A 17,616-nucleotide genomic window follows, 5' to 3' on the forward strand; every position below is an offset into this window, starting at 1 on the left:
TGTGTGTGTGAGAGAGAGAGAGAGAGTTTGTCGGGACTCTGAAACAGACTGGTTTAGTCTGAGGAAGAAGTAAACATGGCCTCAAAGAAAACCGAATCGAAGAAAAACGAGAAAACGGATAAATCTGAAAAGGTTTTAGCTGCGGAAAAGGAGCAATTCGTCAAACTACAGGTGAGATTTACCTACAGTTTTACTTCATTCAACGTGCATTTGATGTTCAGTGGTCACTGTTTTTCAAATAACTTATTATTAAAGATACTTTCACAGATAATCTTTTTTTTTTAGTTTGTTTCTTTTTCTTTCAATAATAAAATAATGTAATATGACAGTAAACAATGATAATATTTCCCACTTTTAAATCTCCACATTACACGCTTCGCGTCGTCACCGCGACATTATCTGCATACGTTATAAGCGTAATCGTCATTATATTTAATACACTGTTTTCATTTACATTCTGTGGTTTTTGGACATACGTCATTATAATAAATTTTTTTTGGACGTGTACCGCGGTGATAAAATGCTTTTTGGTATGTACCACAGTTTGTAGCCTACTATGTTTTTGGGAGGCCTGATATACTAGTCAGTTTAATACCATCAACTTTTTTGGCTATGTACCTTTGTAATTCCATTTGTACCATGGTGATATATTTTACCATAGTAATATCTCTTTTTATATGCACCATTCATGATATTATTTGAAGTAGGCTACTGTTGGAGTACCATGTTATTATATTATTATTATTATTATATTACTAAAAGACCCAATACTTTAACTGTACTTTTGTTTGTAATGGTCAAAAACATGTAAGATCAGACTCAGATGAAATACCTGACTACAATTATTTAGTGGTTATTCATTTGCATTTTTACTTCATTGCATTTGTAATGTGTGTTATTTAATGTTTTAAAATGTGTCATATTGATTCAGCATTACATGTGTGCATCATTTAATGTTTTATTAAATCCATAAATCTTTATTTCATCTACTTTACAGCTTCAAAGCATCTCCAAATCCATCACCAGCACAGAGGCCCCTATCAAAGAGAAATATGGACGCAGTATCCTTTAGTATAGTTTTAATACAGCATATTGTTAGTCAGATGCGGGGAGGAAGTTTAATTCACACATCTCCAATTTATAACCATTTTAAAATCATGTTTTTGTGTGTTGTAATGAGCATTACACACAGATTGCCAATATTTACAGTGATAGTATGTCCTTAATCAGTTAATCTGTCAGTCAAATTTATGTTTAGCGCTTTTCACAATAAACATGGTTTCAAAGCAGCTTTACAGACAATAATGACTTTAATGTTTATAATATCTTGATATCTTCATGTTGCATTTAGCAGATTAGAGCTTGTCGATAATGTAGTTTACAATACATTTTTGCAATGTCACAAGCAATCAACCAGTTGAATCTAACCAGTATTAGAGTACATATCGCCTTATTTTAATATACACTGTATGAATGCAAATACCTTTGGACATACTTGTATTTCTTACTTTATATAGTAAGCTTGGAGATAATATAGTTACATTTAAAGTAGACAGTTGAAATTTGCTCTATATCATCTTTGATATCTGGACTAGTACATTGTCCTAAACATTTGTCCAGAGATTATTTTAGGCACACATAAGGAAGGCGGCGCCGTCACGTTCTGGTCTCATGCCGTGAGTCTGCCGCTGTCCAGCAACGCCATCCTCAGCTGGAAGTTCTGCCACATGGTGCACAAACTCCTCCGAGACGGCCATCCCAACGTCAGTCCCGTCTACCACAGTATCATCAGAAGGCTTTAAGTTCACTTTATTCATCTAAAATGACCCTACACATTTTTGTTTCACTTTCTTTCAGACTTTACGAGACAGCAGAGGTCACACTGCAGGCATTGGACAGATGGGAACATTATGGGTTAGTGTCTAAAATTATCAGTCATGTATAACATATTTACATCATCTCATATAAATCGATTATTCTTGCATGTGAATCTTTCAACTTCAATTTTGTATGTGTTTGCTGTGTTTTTAGGGGAATCTACATGATAGATATGGACATATTGTTGCGCTTTACGCCAAGCTGCTGTGTATCAAAATCGATTTCCATTTAAAGGCAGGCTTAATGTTTCCTTAATAACATTTGAGTTCATCAACACATATACTATCCCTTTTATATATATATATTGTCCTGTTTTCCCCACAGCATCTGGAAATCCCACCAAACCTTGAAACTCCTGAGGAAGTTCTTGATAAAGCCATCGCTATTGATATCAACAAAGTGTAAGGGCATTGCTTATGATTTAGTTTCCTAAATGATCTGTTAATGGAAATAAATGCTCATGTTTACTATTTATACAGGTTTGACATGACGGGTGAGGTTCTGGACTACATGGATGGAGCTCTAAAGCTGCAAGAAACAGGTAAAGCGTAGTGTCTTATCAAGGATGCAATAATGTTTTAACTCGCAATGATGCATTAAATTGATCAAAAGTGACAGTAAATACATTTCTAATGTTGCATAATATTCCATTTCAAATAAATGCTGTTCTTTCTATTTATCAAAGAAACCTGGAACAAAAGTATCATTGTTTGCACAAAAATATGCAGCAGCACAACAGTTTTCAATATTGATAATAATAATACATGTTTCTTAAGCAGTAAATCAGCATATTAGAATGATTTCTGAACGATAATGTGACACTGAATACTGGAGTAATGATGCTGAAAATTCAGCTTTGATCACAAGAATAAATTACATTTAAAAAAAATTCAAATAAAAAAATTGTTTTTAACAAGAAATGTTTCACAATTTGACTGTTTTCACTGTATTTTTGATCCAATAAATGCAGCCTTGATGAGCAGAAGAGACTTCATTCAAAAACATAAGCAAATCTTACCGATCTGTTCGATTTGTATGTATAATTTATACATTTTTTTTTATTTTTTAATGCAGTTTTCCGGCAGATGGAGTCCAGCTCCACCAGCTCTATCACTGCGGTGGGTCAGTGCCGTCTGGCACCGCTGGTTCTGGTCATTCAGGACTGCGGTCCACTCTACCATTTCCTGGTCAAGCTCCTGTTCAAGCTACACAGCCGTGAGTCATGTTCTTTACATGCTTCTCTCTTTATTTAAGTGAATGATTTTCATTGAGTTCAACAGCCGTTGTGCATATGTGTCACAGGAATACCGACGGACGCTCTGTTAGGACACAGAGAGCGATTCCGCGAGCAGTTCAACAGGTAACGGTGGTCTGCAGTCAATTTTGGTCAATACCAAAAGCCAATGACCAATATTATGGTTCATATATTTATTTAAATAAACAGCATTGAAACCAAAGCTCCAATCTAGATATTTAAAAGTAATATCAGACATCAAAACATTAAAATGTACTTTTAAAGGAAAGTTCACCCAAAAAAATGAAAATCCTGTCATCATTTTCTCACCCTCATGCCGTTCCAAACCTGTTCATCATATAAAGCGATTGAGTCTCTTCAGAAAATTTGAACTAAACCATTCAATTCACATGAATTAGTTTTACGATCTCTTTATGAGCTTTTTGAAGCGTCAGAGTGGTAGTTGTGTAGCCTTCAATGGAGGGACAGAAAGCTCTCAGATTTAATTAAAAAGATCTTCATTTGTGTTTCGAAGATGAACGAAAGTCTTACGGGTTTGGAACGACATGAAGGTGAGGAATTAAAAACAGAATTTTTGGGTGAATTATCGCTTTAATGTTTGGCATAGAAAAAGTTTTGTTGACCATGTAGTTTATTGGTCTGTCTTTGTCCTCCACAGTTTGACACAGTTTTTCGAGAGAGCGAGAGGGATGGAGTTTTTCAAAACTATCATTCAGATCCCTGATCTGCCTAATGTAAGATTTTCACCTCCATATTTAATCAAATTTTTAATGTTGACTGAAAACTTTTTCACAAAATCCTATAAAAGAAACAATAATTATCATATTGCATAACATGTTGGACAAATGCACGTGAATAAATGCTGCTTAAATTAAAGTTCCTGAATGTTTTAGGAGCCTCCAAATTTCCTGCGTGCGGCTTCACTCGCTGATCACGTGAAGCCTGTGGTCGTTCAGAACGAGAGAATACCGGACGACGATGATACGGAGACGCAGCTGGGTTTTGGTGAAGGACAGTACCAGATGGTAAACACAGCCTGGAGTGCTCAAGCTTTAGCTGTAGGCCAGTAGATCGGCTCGCAGAAGATCTTAAAGGGGTGGTATAATGTCCTTTTCACAAGATGTAAAATAAGTCTATGATGTCCCCAGAGTGTGTATGTGAAGTGTTAGCTCAAAATACCCCACAGATATTTTTATATAGCATGTTAAAGTTGTCAATTTTTGAGGACGAGCAAAAACGCACCGTTTTGTGTCTGTTCCTTTAAATGTAAATGAGCTGCTGCTCCCGGCGCAGAGGGCGGAGCTTCAACAGCTTGCACTCACACAGACATGCACTGAAAATTTCAAAAAACGTTTAGCCTTTTATGTTCAAACCGGAGTCAGCCAATGATGGAGAGACTCAATAAGAAGTGACAACATGTAGACAACATTTCTGAATGGTTAGTTGATGAATTTATGTAGCTTATGTGTAGTTATCTTCTAGTCATTGATTAGCATGTATAAATCGTGTTCAGGGGGCGGGGTTTATGTAAATGTTAGGGTTGGTTCTTCAGCCGTTTGTTGTAGTCCTTAAAAAGCGATTTCTTTAAAAGCAATAATCTCCCTTTGCTTTGAACTTTGAGCGTTGTAACTTTGCAGATGTTGCATATGCTCAAACAGCAACATTACACACTAGCTAAAGTTAGAAAAGTCAAATCATAATCAACCACCCCTTTAAGAGCTTTTCTACATCTGTGACAATCTCAACATTTGATTATTTTGCTCAACAGTATTACGGTTACAACCAGTACGACCCTACAAGTGACATACCAGAGCAAAGGTAACACGCCTGAGATCTACTCCCTTTATGAGATCTATTTCATATGTATAAATGGAGAGCAAAGATGACAAAGATAAGTTGTGTTGATAGTTTTGATGTCTTTACTGTTTTTATAAATTGAGGAAAAGGTATTTCTTTTCATTTGACCTATTTATCCTCAGAGAGACTGAGGCTGATACTCTGAGGAAGGAACTTGAGGTGGTGAAACCAGAGCTGGAGCTCATAAAAGTGGAGGTGAGGCATTTGACTTTACTTACATCTATCTTGAAGAAGTATTTTCTTCTCCCGTGATTCCCATCATTGGTGTGTCTGCAGGCCCAGCGCGCCGTGGTCCAGCTCAAAACTCAAGTGAATATGCTGGAATCTGAGCTTGATGAGCAGCGGACGCACAAGCAGATGGCGCTGGTGGAGAACGAACGTCTGCGCATGGAGATGGAGAACCTCAGAGCCCAGACCGCATTTGCTGCCAGCATTCAGGCCACGGCCGATGACGCGGGCAGTGAGTGACCTCTGACCCCAGACACGCTTTAAAAACACATACATTACCGTTCAAAAGTTTGGGGTCTTACCACTTTACAATAATAATAATAATAATAATTCATTACATTTATATAGCGCTTTTCTCGACACTCAAAGCGCTTTACATAGAAGGGGGAATCTCCTCAACCACCACCAATGTGCAGCATCCACCTGGATGATGCGACGGCAGCCATATTGCGCCAGAACGCCCACCACACACCAGCTTACTGGTGGAGAGGAGACAGTGATGAAGCCAATCAGTATATATGGGGAGGATTAGGAGGCCATGATGGACAGAGGCCACTGGGCAAATTTGGCCAGGATGCCGGGGTTACACCCCTACTCTTTCGAAAGACATCCTGGGATTTTTAATGACCACAGAGAGTCAGGACCTCGGTTTAACGTCTCATCCGAAGGACGGAACCTTAATAAGGTTGCATTGGTTAATGCATTAACTAACATGAACTAACGAAGAGTGATATAGTATAGCGCACAGACTGAAATTGCCAGGGTTTTGTTTTGCACCGTCAGTTATAGGGTTACGGCGGGGAGTTCGAGAAAAGGTCGGGTAGAGAGAAACGAGCGAGTGAGATCGGCTGGTGTGTTTGTGAACAGTTGTTCTTGCGTTCTGATTAAAAGTTCAGAAATGGAGCCTCCCTTGTCTGTCGTTCTTCAGACGTTACTATATTCTTACAGCATTTATTAACTTGTGTTCATGTTAGTTATTAAAAAGTTCATGTTAAATCACAGTGCATTAACTAATGTTAGCAGATACAACTTTTAATGTTAAAAATGCATGTTGAAATTAACATTAACTAAGATTAATAAATATTGTTCATTGCTTGTTCATGTTAACTAATGTAGTTAACAAATAAAACCTTATTGTAAAGTGTTACTGATTTTTTTTTTTTAAAGAAATGATTACAGTTATTCAGCAAAGATGCATTACACTGATCAAAAGTGAATGTAAAGATATTTATAATGTTACAAAATATTATATTTCAAATAAATGCTGTTCTTTTAAACTTTCTATTCATCAAAGAATCTGAAGAAAATGTGTAACGGTTTCCACACAAATATGAAGCCGTTTTCAACATTGATAATAATAAATGCAGCCAAGAGACTTCATTCAAAAACCTTACAGATCCCACACTTTTGAATGGAAGTGTAAATGAAAATCTCACAGTGAGGTTGATCTCTTGTTCTCGTGTTTTCCAGGCAGAGCTCAAACTGCTCAGATACACTTCTCTCGACTTAAGGAGAAACACGCCGAGCTGGTCAGCAGACATGCTGATCTCATGAGGAAGGTAAAGGTTTGTGCCTATGACGACTGAATTATTTAGCTGTATTTCTCACATATTAATCACAAACAGTGTCTTTAATTTTGTCACTTGCAGCATCAATCATGTGTGAGCCTCCAGTAAAACCGCAAAAAACTCCACAAAAAAACGCATTGTAATTATGTTCCTCGTATTTCTGTGAATATGAGGCAAAATGCAAGAAATATTTCACAAATGTGTTGACACGAGGAGTTCTTGAGAAAAAAATACCTTATTTCGTCCTAGAAGTTTTTGAAATGCGCTTATCGTCATTGTTGTGTGTGTCAGAATGCAGAGATGGTGAAGCAGGTCAACAGCGCTCAGCAAGCGCAGGAGGATCTGCTCACAGCCAAACAACAGATACTGGTGGAGAGACAACAGCTGAGACAGGACAACAGCGCCCAGGTCACACACACTACACATTTATCTTTATGATTCCAGTCATTCTTGAGGTTTAGAGAAGTCGTCTTACCACAACCAATAGGAATTTTTCAATGACTGATGGAGATATCTGATATAATGCCTATATCTATGATAGTATTAATTAAATAAAAAATGCATGAAACCAAATGAGACATGCATATACTTGCTGAAATTAAATGCACACACTCCTGTTCAAAAGTTTGGGGTCGGTAAGATTTTTAAATGTTTTTGAAAGAAGACTTTTATTCTCAACTAGGCTGCAAAAATACAATTAATACAGTAATTGTATGTACTGTATATATATATAATTTTAAAATATGTGTTACAAAATATAATTACAATTTAAAATAAATATTTTTTATTTGAATATATTTTCAAATGTAATTTTCAGCATCATCAGTCTTCAGAGTCACATGATCCTTCAGAAATCATTATAATATGCTGATTTGCTGCATTGAGAAACATTTATTATTATTATCAATGTTTAAAACAGTTGTGCAGCTTCAGATTTTGGTGGAAACCATGATACGTTTTTTTCAGGACTCTTTGATATAGATTTTTTTTTACTGTCACTTTTAATCAATTTAATACATCCTTGCTGAATGGAAGTATCCATTTCTTAAAACAATTTGCTAATCCCAAACTTTTGATTTGCTCATAATTATTTCAAAAGAGAAAATGTGCATTATCCATCGATAAGTGTGTTGAAGATTTAGTTGCACCTGATGCAGATATATCTGCCTATTTATTGGCCTGGCTGAAATATCTCATTAATTGAACTTTTATTTTCAGCTGGAGGCACAGAGAGCAGAAATTGAGCGTTTGAAACACGAGCTAGCAACCGAAAGGGCTGAAATGTCCCACATTCAAAATGCTCTGCAGAGCAAAGAGAAGGTAGGACCTCCATCCATGCACATAAAATGTCTCATTTCATGTCTCTTGATTAGTATCTGAATGCATCAACACATCCTAGTAAACTGCACGTGTTCTCTGATCTGTGTGTGTGTGTGTGTGTAGGCTGGAGACCAGCTGGGCAGTGTGTTGGCAGGTCTGCAGGCGGAGAAAGAGAGGCTCCTCCGTATAGTGAAAGATCAGGAAGCTGAGATTGCTAGTCTGCGTCAGGCCGCCCAACTCCACCAGTCAATCCTACAGCAGGAGAGAGACCGGCATCAGAGAGAGATGACAGCACTGCACAACCAACTGCAGGAACAAGTCTGTGCAACTTCCTGTCATGTAGAACAACCCAAATTAGACTTGTTCCTTAGAAATGTCCTATTAATCCCAATAATGTTAACTTGCATGCATTTTTTTGCTATCACAATTTTACTCTTGAAGGGTTAGTTCACCCAAAAATGTAAATTCTGTCAGTAATTACTCTCCCTCATGTTGTTCCAACCCCGTAAGACTTTCGTTCATCTTCAGAACACAAATTAAGATATTTTTTATTAAATCTGAGAGCTGTCTCACTCCTCCATAGGCTTCTTGTTATTGAAACTTGCCGGCCCAGAAAAGTTAGTAAAGACATCGTTAAAATAGTCCAAGTGACTCCAGTGGCTCAATCTAAGTTTATCAAGCGACGAGAATACTTTTTGTGTGCAAAAAAAACAAAAATAACGACTTTATTCAACTATTAATTTTCCTCTGTGTGGGCCTGAGTGAGTTCACGTAGTGTAACAGCGCAGTGTTTCTGAGTTGTATGTCAGAGCGTAGGCTCACTATTGGCCAGCATCACACACATGATCAGCGTCAGCCAATAGTGAGCCTGCACTCTGGCGTACAACTCAGAAACGCTGTGCTGTTACACTACGTGAACTCACTCAGGCCCACACAGAGGAAAATGAAGAGTTGAATAAAGTCGTTATTTTGTTTTTTTTTGCACACAAAAAGTATTCTCGTCGCTTGATAAACTTAAGGTTGAGCCACTGTAGTCACTTGGACTATTTTATACATGGTCTTTTTACTAACTTTCTGGGCTAGCAAAATATCTTAATGTGTGTTCTGAAGATGAACGAAAGTCTTACGGAGTTGGAACAACATGAGGGAGAGTAATTACTGACAGAATTTTCATTTTTGGGTGAACTAACCCTTTAAGAACGAGAGGTTTTATTTGTTTGTTTGCTGTGTGCTGGTGTTCAGTCGTGTCGGGAACAGGAGCAGCGGCTGGAGATGGAGAAGCTGAGACGCGAGCTGGAGGAGAAGAGAGCAGAGGCGCTGCGTGCTCAGAGCGCTCTGAACTCTAAAGAAACCGTGAGGACTTCCTCTACACTAGTCTTTCTGTTACTAACATTTGCAAGTGTAGATGTTTACATTTGTGCAATTGATGCATAATGTGACTTTTTCCCAGTTTCCCAAAGCATTTCATGTCTACTACCCATATTCACCAGCATATGGACTTTTGGATTAGTGGTTAACCAATATCTGATGCTGATACAACATTTAGAGAGTAGGCTGACTGATAGCTTATATAGTACTGAAATATGATATATAATGCAATTTAAAATAGCAAATATTAATAGAATATTTTATTATTATAATATAATTCATATAGGCATATAATTTAATATTAGCAAATATTAACAAATATATTGTAATATAATATAATGCAATATAATAAAAATAATAGTCATGAAATATGTTATAATAGAATTTAAAAAGTAATATTAATAAACAGGATTTGTAATGTAATATAATATAATAAACACTAGTTATATAAATATTAGTTATGTCAGTATTTATAGAGTGGATATATTAGTTATGAAATATTATGTACATACAATGTAAATGCACCCAAAAAAAAAGACCAAATTAACATATTTTATAAAAGATTGAATAAATAGACAATATATATTAAAAACGTATATTATCTTTTTTGTCACAATTTTGATTGTGCACAAAACATCGACCAGAAAACACAGTCTGTCCATTATATACTAAGAACCAACGGGTGTAATCAGTTTGTCTCCACTGGGTCACCACTACACCTTCATAACTATACATTATTTTTTTGTCCGTCCGTATGTGTGTTTTAGACAGGAGACCAGCTGAGCAGTGTGTTAGTGGGTCTGCAGGCGGAGAAGGAGGTTCTTCTGCGGTCAGTGAGAGAACAGGAGGCTGAGATGGCTAGTCTGCGTCAGGCCGCCCAACTCCACCAGACCACACTGCTGCAGGAGAGAGACCGATCTCAGAGAGAGATGGCAACGCTGCACAACCAAATGCAGGCTAAGGTCAGAAAACAACAAGGGATTGTGGGGAAGATGCTTCCAAAAAGCATGCATGGAAGCATACCTCGAAAATCTGCCTTCAGTAGTATAGGCCTTCCCTCTGTACTTTGGCACACTGTTTTCAAAGTACTAGGATTTTGGACACTGATAGCTGATACAATCCTGAAATATGATATATTTAATAGTTGCAAATATAATATAATGCAATGTAATATATTAGTTATGCCAGTATTTAGAGAGTAGGCTGACTGATAGCTGATATAATGCTGAAATATGATATATAATACAATTTAATAATTGAAAACATGAATATAATTTTTGTATAATATAAATATTAGTTATATTAATATTAGATGTCAATATTTAGAGAGTAGGCTGACTGATGGCTGATATAATGCTGAAATATGATATATAATACAAATTAATAATTGGAAAAATTAATATCATTTTTTATATAATATAAATATTAGGTATGTCAGTATTTAGAGAGTAGGCTGACTGATAGCTGATATAATGCTGAAATATGGTATATAATACAAATTAATAATTGGAAACATTAATATAATTTTTTATATAATATAAATATTAGCTATATAAATATTAGATATGTCAATATTTAGACAGTAGGCTGACTGATGGCTGATATAATGCTGAAATATGATATATAATACAATTTAATAATTGGAAACATTAATATAATTTTTTATATAATATAAATATTAGATACATCAATATTTAGAGAGTAGGCTGACTGATGGCTGATATAATGCTGAATTACGATGATTTGGGACACTCTAATCCTATTAATTTGGGCTGTAGCCCGGGTGAATCTACTGTAGTGTGTTTTGAGGGTCTTAATTGTTGCGTTTGTGGTGTGTTTCTCCTGTGCAGTTGAGTCAGGACTCGGGAGTGTTTCAGCAGAAGCTGCAGGACGAGCAGTTCAGTTTGTTGCAGTGTGCCGTGGTGGAGGCCGAGGGCATCGTGCTGGACGCCGTGGCCAAAGTGGACGACCCGCTACATGTGCGATGCATCAGCACGCCAGGTCTGTCCTTCCTCATCCTCCTCCTCATTCCTCTCAATATCCTCATCAGCTCTTTTACTCTACACATCTCTAATCTCTGCTTGCAGATTATTTGATCAATCGGGCTGAGTTGACGTTGGCATCCATTGATAAGATGCAGCAGAGTCATGCAGCCTATTTGAGGAATAATGATGGTAAAGATGTTCTCATCAGTAAGTTACAGGTTCAGCCATTAGTGGAATGTAATCTCTTCCTCTTCCTCTAGATGCGAGTGGTTTGTTGAGGTCGGTGACCCAGTTCTCCCATCTCATCGCTGACACTATTGTGAACGGAGCTGGCACTGCCCACTCAGCACCTACGGACCAAGCAGACCGTGAGGACCAGAATTATTCCTTACTGTTAAACACACACACACACACACACACACACACACACACACACACACACACACACACACACACACACACACACACACACACACACACACACACACACACACACACACACACACACACACACCTTGTGTTTTCAGTGCTGTTGACATTCAAAATTAATCTTTCTCTACAAAGTGTTACATACAAAATATTCATAATTTCTTTTAAAATTTTGCATTTACACAGTCATATTTAAAGTTTTGTTCTACAAAATTCGTATCCAATGATTTGCATTAGAAAATCCAGCTAATACCAGATAGTTTTGCATGGTTTTAGCCGGTCCAAGCTGCTCATGTATGGTGCAAGCTGGTCTAGATAATTTCTTTAAAAACATGCTGCAAATTAACAAAGTCTTCAAAGTCATTCAAAGATTTGGATTACAAAACCCAGCTAATACCAGATGGTTTTGCATGGATTTAAACTGCTCATTTATGATCGTTAGATTGTCCAAGCTTGGATTTTATAATTTCTAAAAAATAATTAGCAGATTAACATAGTCTTTCAATTTGTTCAAAGTTCTGTATTACAAAATCCAGCTAATACTAGATGGTTTTTATCTGGTCCAAGCTCCTCATTTATGGTCCTTAGACAAGTCTAAGCTAGTTTAGATATATTTATTAAATATAAGTTACAAATTAGCACAGTCTTATGGTTATTCAAAGTTTTGTTGGTTTGTACAAAATGTGTACCACTGATTTGCATTAGAAATCCAGCTAATACCAGATGGTTTTACATGGTTTTTAACTGGTCCAAGCTGGTCTAGATGACTGGACTGTCAACCTTAGACCTGGTTGCAACTTGGTAGACCATATTAGTCAAGCTAGTTAGAGCTGCTTTACAATCTTGAATCAGCAGCAAATCATCTACCATGCTACAAAAACCATCTTGACCACCTTAAACGTGTTCAAGCTGTTTTTGTTTTGGTTCATTTCTCCATAGGTTTGACGGATAACTGCCGGGATTGTGCCACTCACTGTCTCCAGTACCTGAAAGAGCTGAAGATGAAGGCCACGCTCCCGAGAGCAGACCCCACCGCCGTCCGCTACGTGGTCCAGCGGATCCTCAACCAAGGACAGGTGCGGTGGGCCAGAGACGGCATCTTCAGATTTTATATGTTGCTAGTGTTTGCGTGGAGTAATAAGAGACCCCTCTCCCGATCTCTCGCAGGACCTGCGGCCCAAGGGAGCAGACGTGCGGAAGGAAGAGTTGGCAGATATGGTGGATAAGGAAATGGCTGCGACTTCCTCTGCCATTGAAGATGCTGTGCTGAGAATGGATGTAAGTTAGCACCCTGTTAATGATGCTGGATTCAATCATTTGCTACGACTTCATGGGGTTTTCTTATGTGATGCAGGAAATATTGAGCCAGGCAAGACGAGATACTTCTGGAGTGAAACTGGAAGTTAACCAAAGGTTCGTTGGGGATATAGTTTCATAGATAACATAGTTTGTAGTTTATGTGTTATGTATTTCAGTTTTCGCGTTTTGTTCTATTACAGCATCATTGGCTCCTGTTCGGATCTAATGAAGGTATGTTTAGACTTACCGAGATGAATGTGTTTAAATGTTTGAAATAAATGACTTTTATTCAACAAGGACACATTAAATTGATCAAAAGTGACTAATGTTACACAAATATACATCTTAAATAAATGCTTTTCTTTGAAACTTTCTAATTATTTTATTAGAAAATAAATCACGGTTTCCACCGTGTCACACTGTTTTCAACATTAATAATAACCAGAAATATTTCTTGAGCAGCAAATCATCATATTAGAATGATTTCTGAAGGATCATGTGACACTAAAGACTGGAGTAATGATGCTGAAAATTCAGCTTTGCATTTTTAAATATATTCAAAAACACTTATTTTAAATTGCAATATTTTTTCACAATATTATTCTTTTTACAGTATTTTGATCAAATAAATGCAGCCTTGTTGAGCATAAGAAACTTCATTCAAAAACATAAAAAAAACAGTAGTGCATAACAAGATAAATGTAATTTTGAATCTCTTCCGTCTCCTTGTCCATAGGCTATACACATGTTGGTGACGGCCTCTACTGACCTGCAGAGAGACATTGTGAAAAGTGGCCGGGTAAGATTTGGCTATATGAGCAATTTAAGATCATAAATGATATGCATTCACAGTCTTAAACACATGGTCTTGTTTCGGTCTTAGGGCGCCGGTTCTGATAAAGACTTTTATGCTAAAAATTCCCGTTGGACGGAGGGTCTCATCTCTGCGTCGAAGGCTGTAGGATGGGGTGCAACGCAGATGCTGTGAGTACATTTGAGTGTAGATTTAAAGTTTTAACCTGGATTCATTAGTGTACGTCTGTATAACTCTGATTTACATTCTCACAAAGTGAATCGGCCGATAAAGTCGTGACTGATGGAGGAAAATATGAAGAGCTGATCGTCTGCTCTCATGAGATTGCGGCCAGTACGGCACAGCTTGTCGCTGCCTCAAAGGTAAAAGCCATGAGAGAGATATAAGTGTGCTTTCAATCCAATCAAATCAGTTTATTCTGACACATCAATCCTTCATTTAACAGGTGAAGGCGGATCGAGGCAACAAGAAGCTCCATACTTTACAGCAGGCGTCCCGCCACGTGAACGACATGGCCGCTGTTGTGGTGACATCTACCAAGTCAGGACAAATGCAGATTGAGGACAAAAGTGAGTGTCATGGACACAAATGCAAAAAGCATGATTTATACGTAGAGCAAGTAGTGGAGTTTGTACCCGCTGAAGTTAAGTTGGTTATTTTTTTCTCCTCAGACTCCATGGACTTTTCTGGCATGTCTCTTATAAAGCTCAAAACAGAAGAAATGGATTCCCAGGTTAGTTTACCAAAGTGAAGAAATGGTAGTGTTTTAGGAGTAAAGTAGAGCGCCACAGCAAACCAGTGTCAGAAATGAACTTTTTCCCTGGAATTGATTTACATAGGCCTTTTTTACCCTCGTAAGGGCAATTTTTTTTAAAATAATTTTTATTTGTCTTTTATTTAAAATACTTAAATTGAACCAATTACGTCAATCAATCAGAATACTATTAGAATTAGAATAAGAATTACTATTATAATTAAAGCTGCAAGCAGCATTTAGCGGGGTTCGAGCATTTGAGGCCTTTAAGCACATCAGGCAATTTAATGAGTTGTCTGAGTTTTCATTTAGGATTTACAGGCTTTTGAGTGTTTTTTGCCATACCCCTTTTCTAAATGACCCTGTTACAGCCACCCAAATGCAAAAAGTTCAACTTTTTTTCGATAACTATTGATCTAGAGCAGGGATGTCCAATCCTGCTCCTGGAGGGCCACTGTCCTGCAGAGTTTAGCTCCAACCCCAAATAAACTCACTTGAACCAGATAATCAATGTCTTAGGCTTTCTAGAAACTTCCAGGTAGGGGTGTTGAGGCAGGCTAGAGCTAAACTCTGCAGGACAGTGGCCCTTCGGGACTGAGTTTGGACACACCTGATCTAGAGAGTCCAGAGAATTGTCCTAGACTGATCTGGTTTCGATCGGGCGAAAAACCAGGGACTAGTTCGCAAAAGTAGGTTTTGGACAAAATTCAACATTTTTCCTGCCTAAATTGAAATTGGAGATACACATTTTGTCCGCCTTGAGCCAGGGATCACAGTGGTGTAAGACACTTGAGTCTACTACTTTTGGTTGCTGTAGCGCCACCTATGGGCCAATCGGGGGTCATACTCTGATAGGTTCTCCCCAAATTGAGGCCTACCATCTGGCCAGGTTTCAAGTCTCTAGGCCTTACGGTTTGTCCTGCACGATCAGTTTTACAAATCCTTACAATTACAATAGGGTTTCAGCATTTCATTTCAATTATCAGAATACCAATAAAATGTTATCAACACCCACGAAAGCCATATTTACATTGCCAAGGTGGAACAGACATGGCATTTATGTGTATTTACACAGACTGTTTAATGCTGCTCAAAGTTTGCATACATGTATTCGCATAACAATTGCATAATGTAAATAGCCAACATTAAGTATATCAATTTTAAAATGAAAAAACAGGAATTCATTACAGGGTAGGACTGTAAAAATCATTATTGTCGATAAAAAATAATTAGTTTATTGCTTTTTACAAATTAGATTGGCTATTTTAGTAGAATGAAAAACAAAATGGAATAAATTATATACAGAAAGCAAGCAAATGAAGTTCCCCATTACTGAAGCGGTCCGTGTCTTCATTGTACCGTGAGTTATGCTCTCTCACAAAAACTCCCATTACAATCACTGAAGCGAAATTAATCTCTAACTCTCATTGTGTTGGCACTTTGTTGATTATTATGAGAGAATTCGCAAGAGCGCACATTCATTTCCGACCCTTCTGCAAACTCAGAATCAGTTCTTGTTTAGACCATCTAATAAAATCCTAGAGGATTAAATCAAGTCATTTTGCAAGTAAAATGATTTGCAAATACCATTTCATGCATAAACATAAACTCCTGTTTGTTTCAAGGTGAAAGTGTTAGAGTTGGAGAAGCAGCTGGCGAACGAGCGCGTACGGTTGGGAGAGCTCAGGAAAAAGCACTACGAGATTGGAGGGATCCCAATGGACTCGCCTCCGGAGAACGCAGTCAATAGTTTTGACAGTTCACTGCCTACTGTTTTTCCTGACCCGCCCACAATGGAACTGCCCAGTCTGGATGTGTTCACACTGGATCCACCCGGATTCGACCCGCTGAGACTGGACCCGCCCAGACCGGATCCCCCCGCACCCGAACCAGCCAAAACCAGCTCTAAACGAACCTCAATCTTTCAGAAATCAGGCAGCATCCTCAGGAATCCAGTAAGGATTGTTTGCTTTGAACCTGTGTTTCCAGTGTCAATATTGCCATTATAATGACATTAAGACATTAATTTTTTCTTCTTCTTTCATTTCCCACAGTTTAGGTGAAAGGATGTATAAAGAAGAAACCATCCGATAATAATGTACATTATTCTGAAGCGCATCATTAGAGTCTCTGTATCATCTTACATGGTTTGACAATACTGTATGGTGTGAATTACAGACTTGAAATTATGCCTATTAATTTATATTATAATTTATATAATCATTTAGTGAGTTGCTATACTGAAACCATTTTATCAGGTAATTGATTTTATTTGTTTTCCAGGCTATTTTTGTTTATCAGCGCCATCAATGGCTGGAACTATATTTGGGATCTTTTTACATATTTTAGTTTATTTAAGTAAATGTACTTAAAGTTGTAAATGCAAACTTAAGTAAATAAAAAATAATGAATTATGTTGTGAAAGTGATGTTTTTGTTTGTTGTTTTTAATTCCAGTATGATAATTAACCATGGTTTAAGTACAAATAAAAAATAAAATAAAACATGGTTAATATAGTTAAACCATGGTAGCTACAATTTAACCATGGTGTTACTACACTAACCATAGTCTATGGTATTTGTAGGAAAACTGTGGTTATGGTAATCAATCCACCAAAAAACATGGTTACTACACTTTTACTATATTAAACCATGGTTATTTTTTAAGACATTTAAAACATGTTACATTGAAACTGTGAATACAAATTCCATTTAATATTCTCATTTAATATGAGTTTATAAAATATAATTATACGTCATATATATATAATTATAAAATGTTTACAATATTTTTGCGTTCGTGTCACACTGTCACTGCTTGATATGTCCTGTCATCTACCCTTTCATACTTGATATTCTTAT

At 37.1% G+C, this 17,616-nt stretch overlaps 1 protein-coding gene across 1 annotated transcript; it reads left to right on the top strand.

Moving 5' to 3' along the window:
• Positions 1-38: 38 nt before the first annotated feature.
• On the top strand, positions 39-16,937 carry hip1r (huntingtin interacting protein 1 related). The gene is made up of 34 exons (XM_081354880.1): positions 39-171; positions 998-1,061; positions 1,621-1,763; positions 1,858-1,914; positions 2,032-2,112; positions 2,203-2,279; positions 2,358-2,419; positions 2,953-3,093; positions 3,181-3,238; positions 3,792-3,867; positions 4,027-4,158; positions 4,902-4,951; positions 5,113-5,185; positions 5,267-5,450; positions 6,689-6,777; positions 7,078-7,194; positions 8,005-8,106; positions 8,230-8,424; positions 9,349-9,459; positions 10,242-10,436; positions 11,325-11,475; positions 11,562-11,648; positions 11,720-11,827; positions 12,828-12,964; positions 13,056-13,166; positions 13,243-13,301; positions 13,388-13,418; positions 13,924-13,986; positions 14,071-14,171; positions 14,258-14,363; positions 14,447-14,570; positions 14,673-14,734; positions 16,381-16,710; positions 16,810-16,937. The coding sequence occupies exons 1-34, from the start codon at positions 76-78 to the stop codon at positions 16,816-16,818; spliced, it is 3,582 nt and encodes a 1,193-aa protein (XP_081211006.1). The 5' UTR covers positions 39-75; the 3' UTR covers positions 16,819-16,937.
• Positions 16,938-17,616: the final 679 nt, after the last annotated feature.

Source organism: Scardinius erythrophthalmus (genome assembly GCF_964197995.2).
Source record: "Scardinius erythrophthalmus genome assembly, chromosome: 23".
Taxonomy (NCBI): Eukaryota; Metazoa; Chordata; class Actinopteri; order Cypriniformes; family Leuciscidae; genus Scardinius; species Scardinius erythrophthalmus.

Coding starts and splice junctions, on each gene's coding strand:
- hip1r (XM_081354880.1), top strand. CDS start 76: ATGGCCTCAAAGAAAACCGAATCGAAGAAAAACGAGAAAACGGATAAA. Junction 12,965..13,055: donor GGATCCTCAACCAAGGACAG/GTGCGGTGGGCC, acceptor GATCTCTCGCAG/GACCTGCGGCCCAAGGGAGC. Junction 13,419..13,923: donor CCTGTTCGGATCTAATGAAG/GTATGTTTAGAC, acceptor CCTTGTCCATAG/GCTATACACATGTTGGTGAC.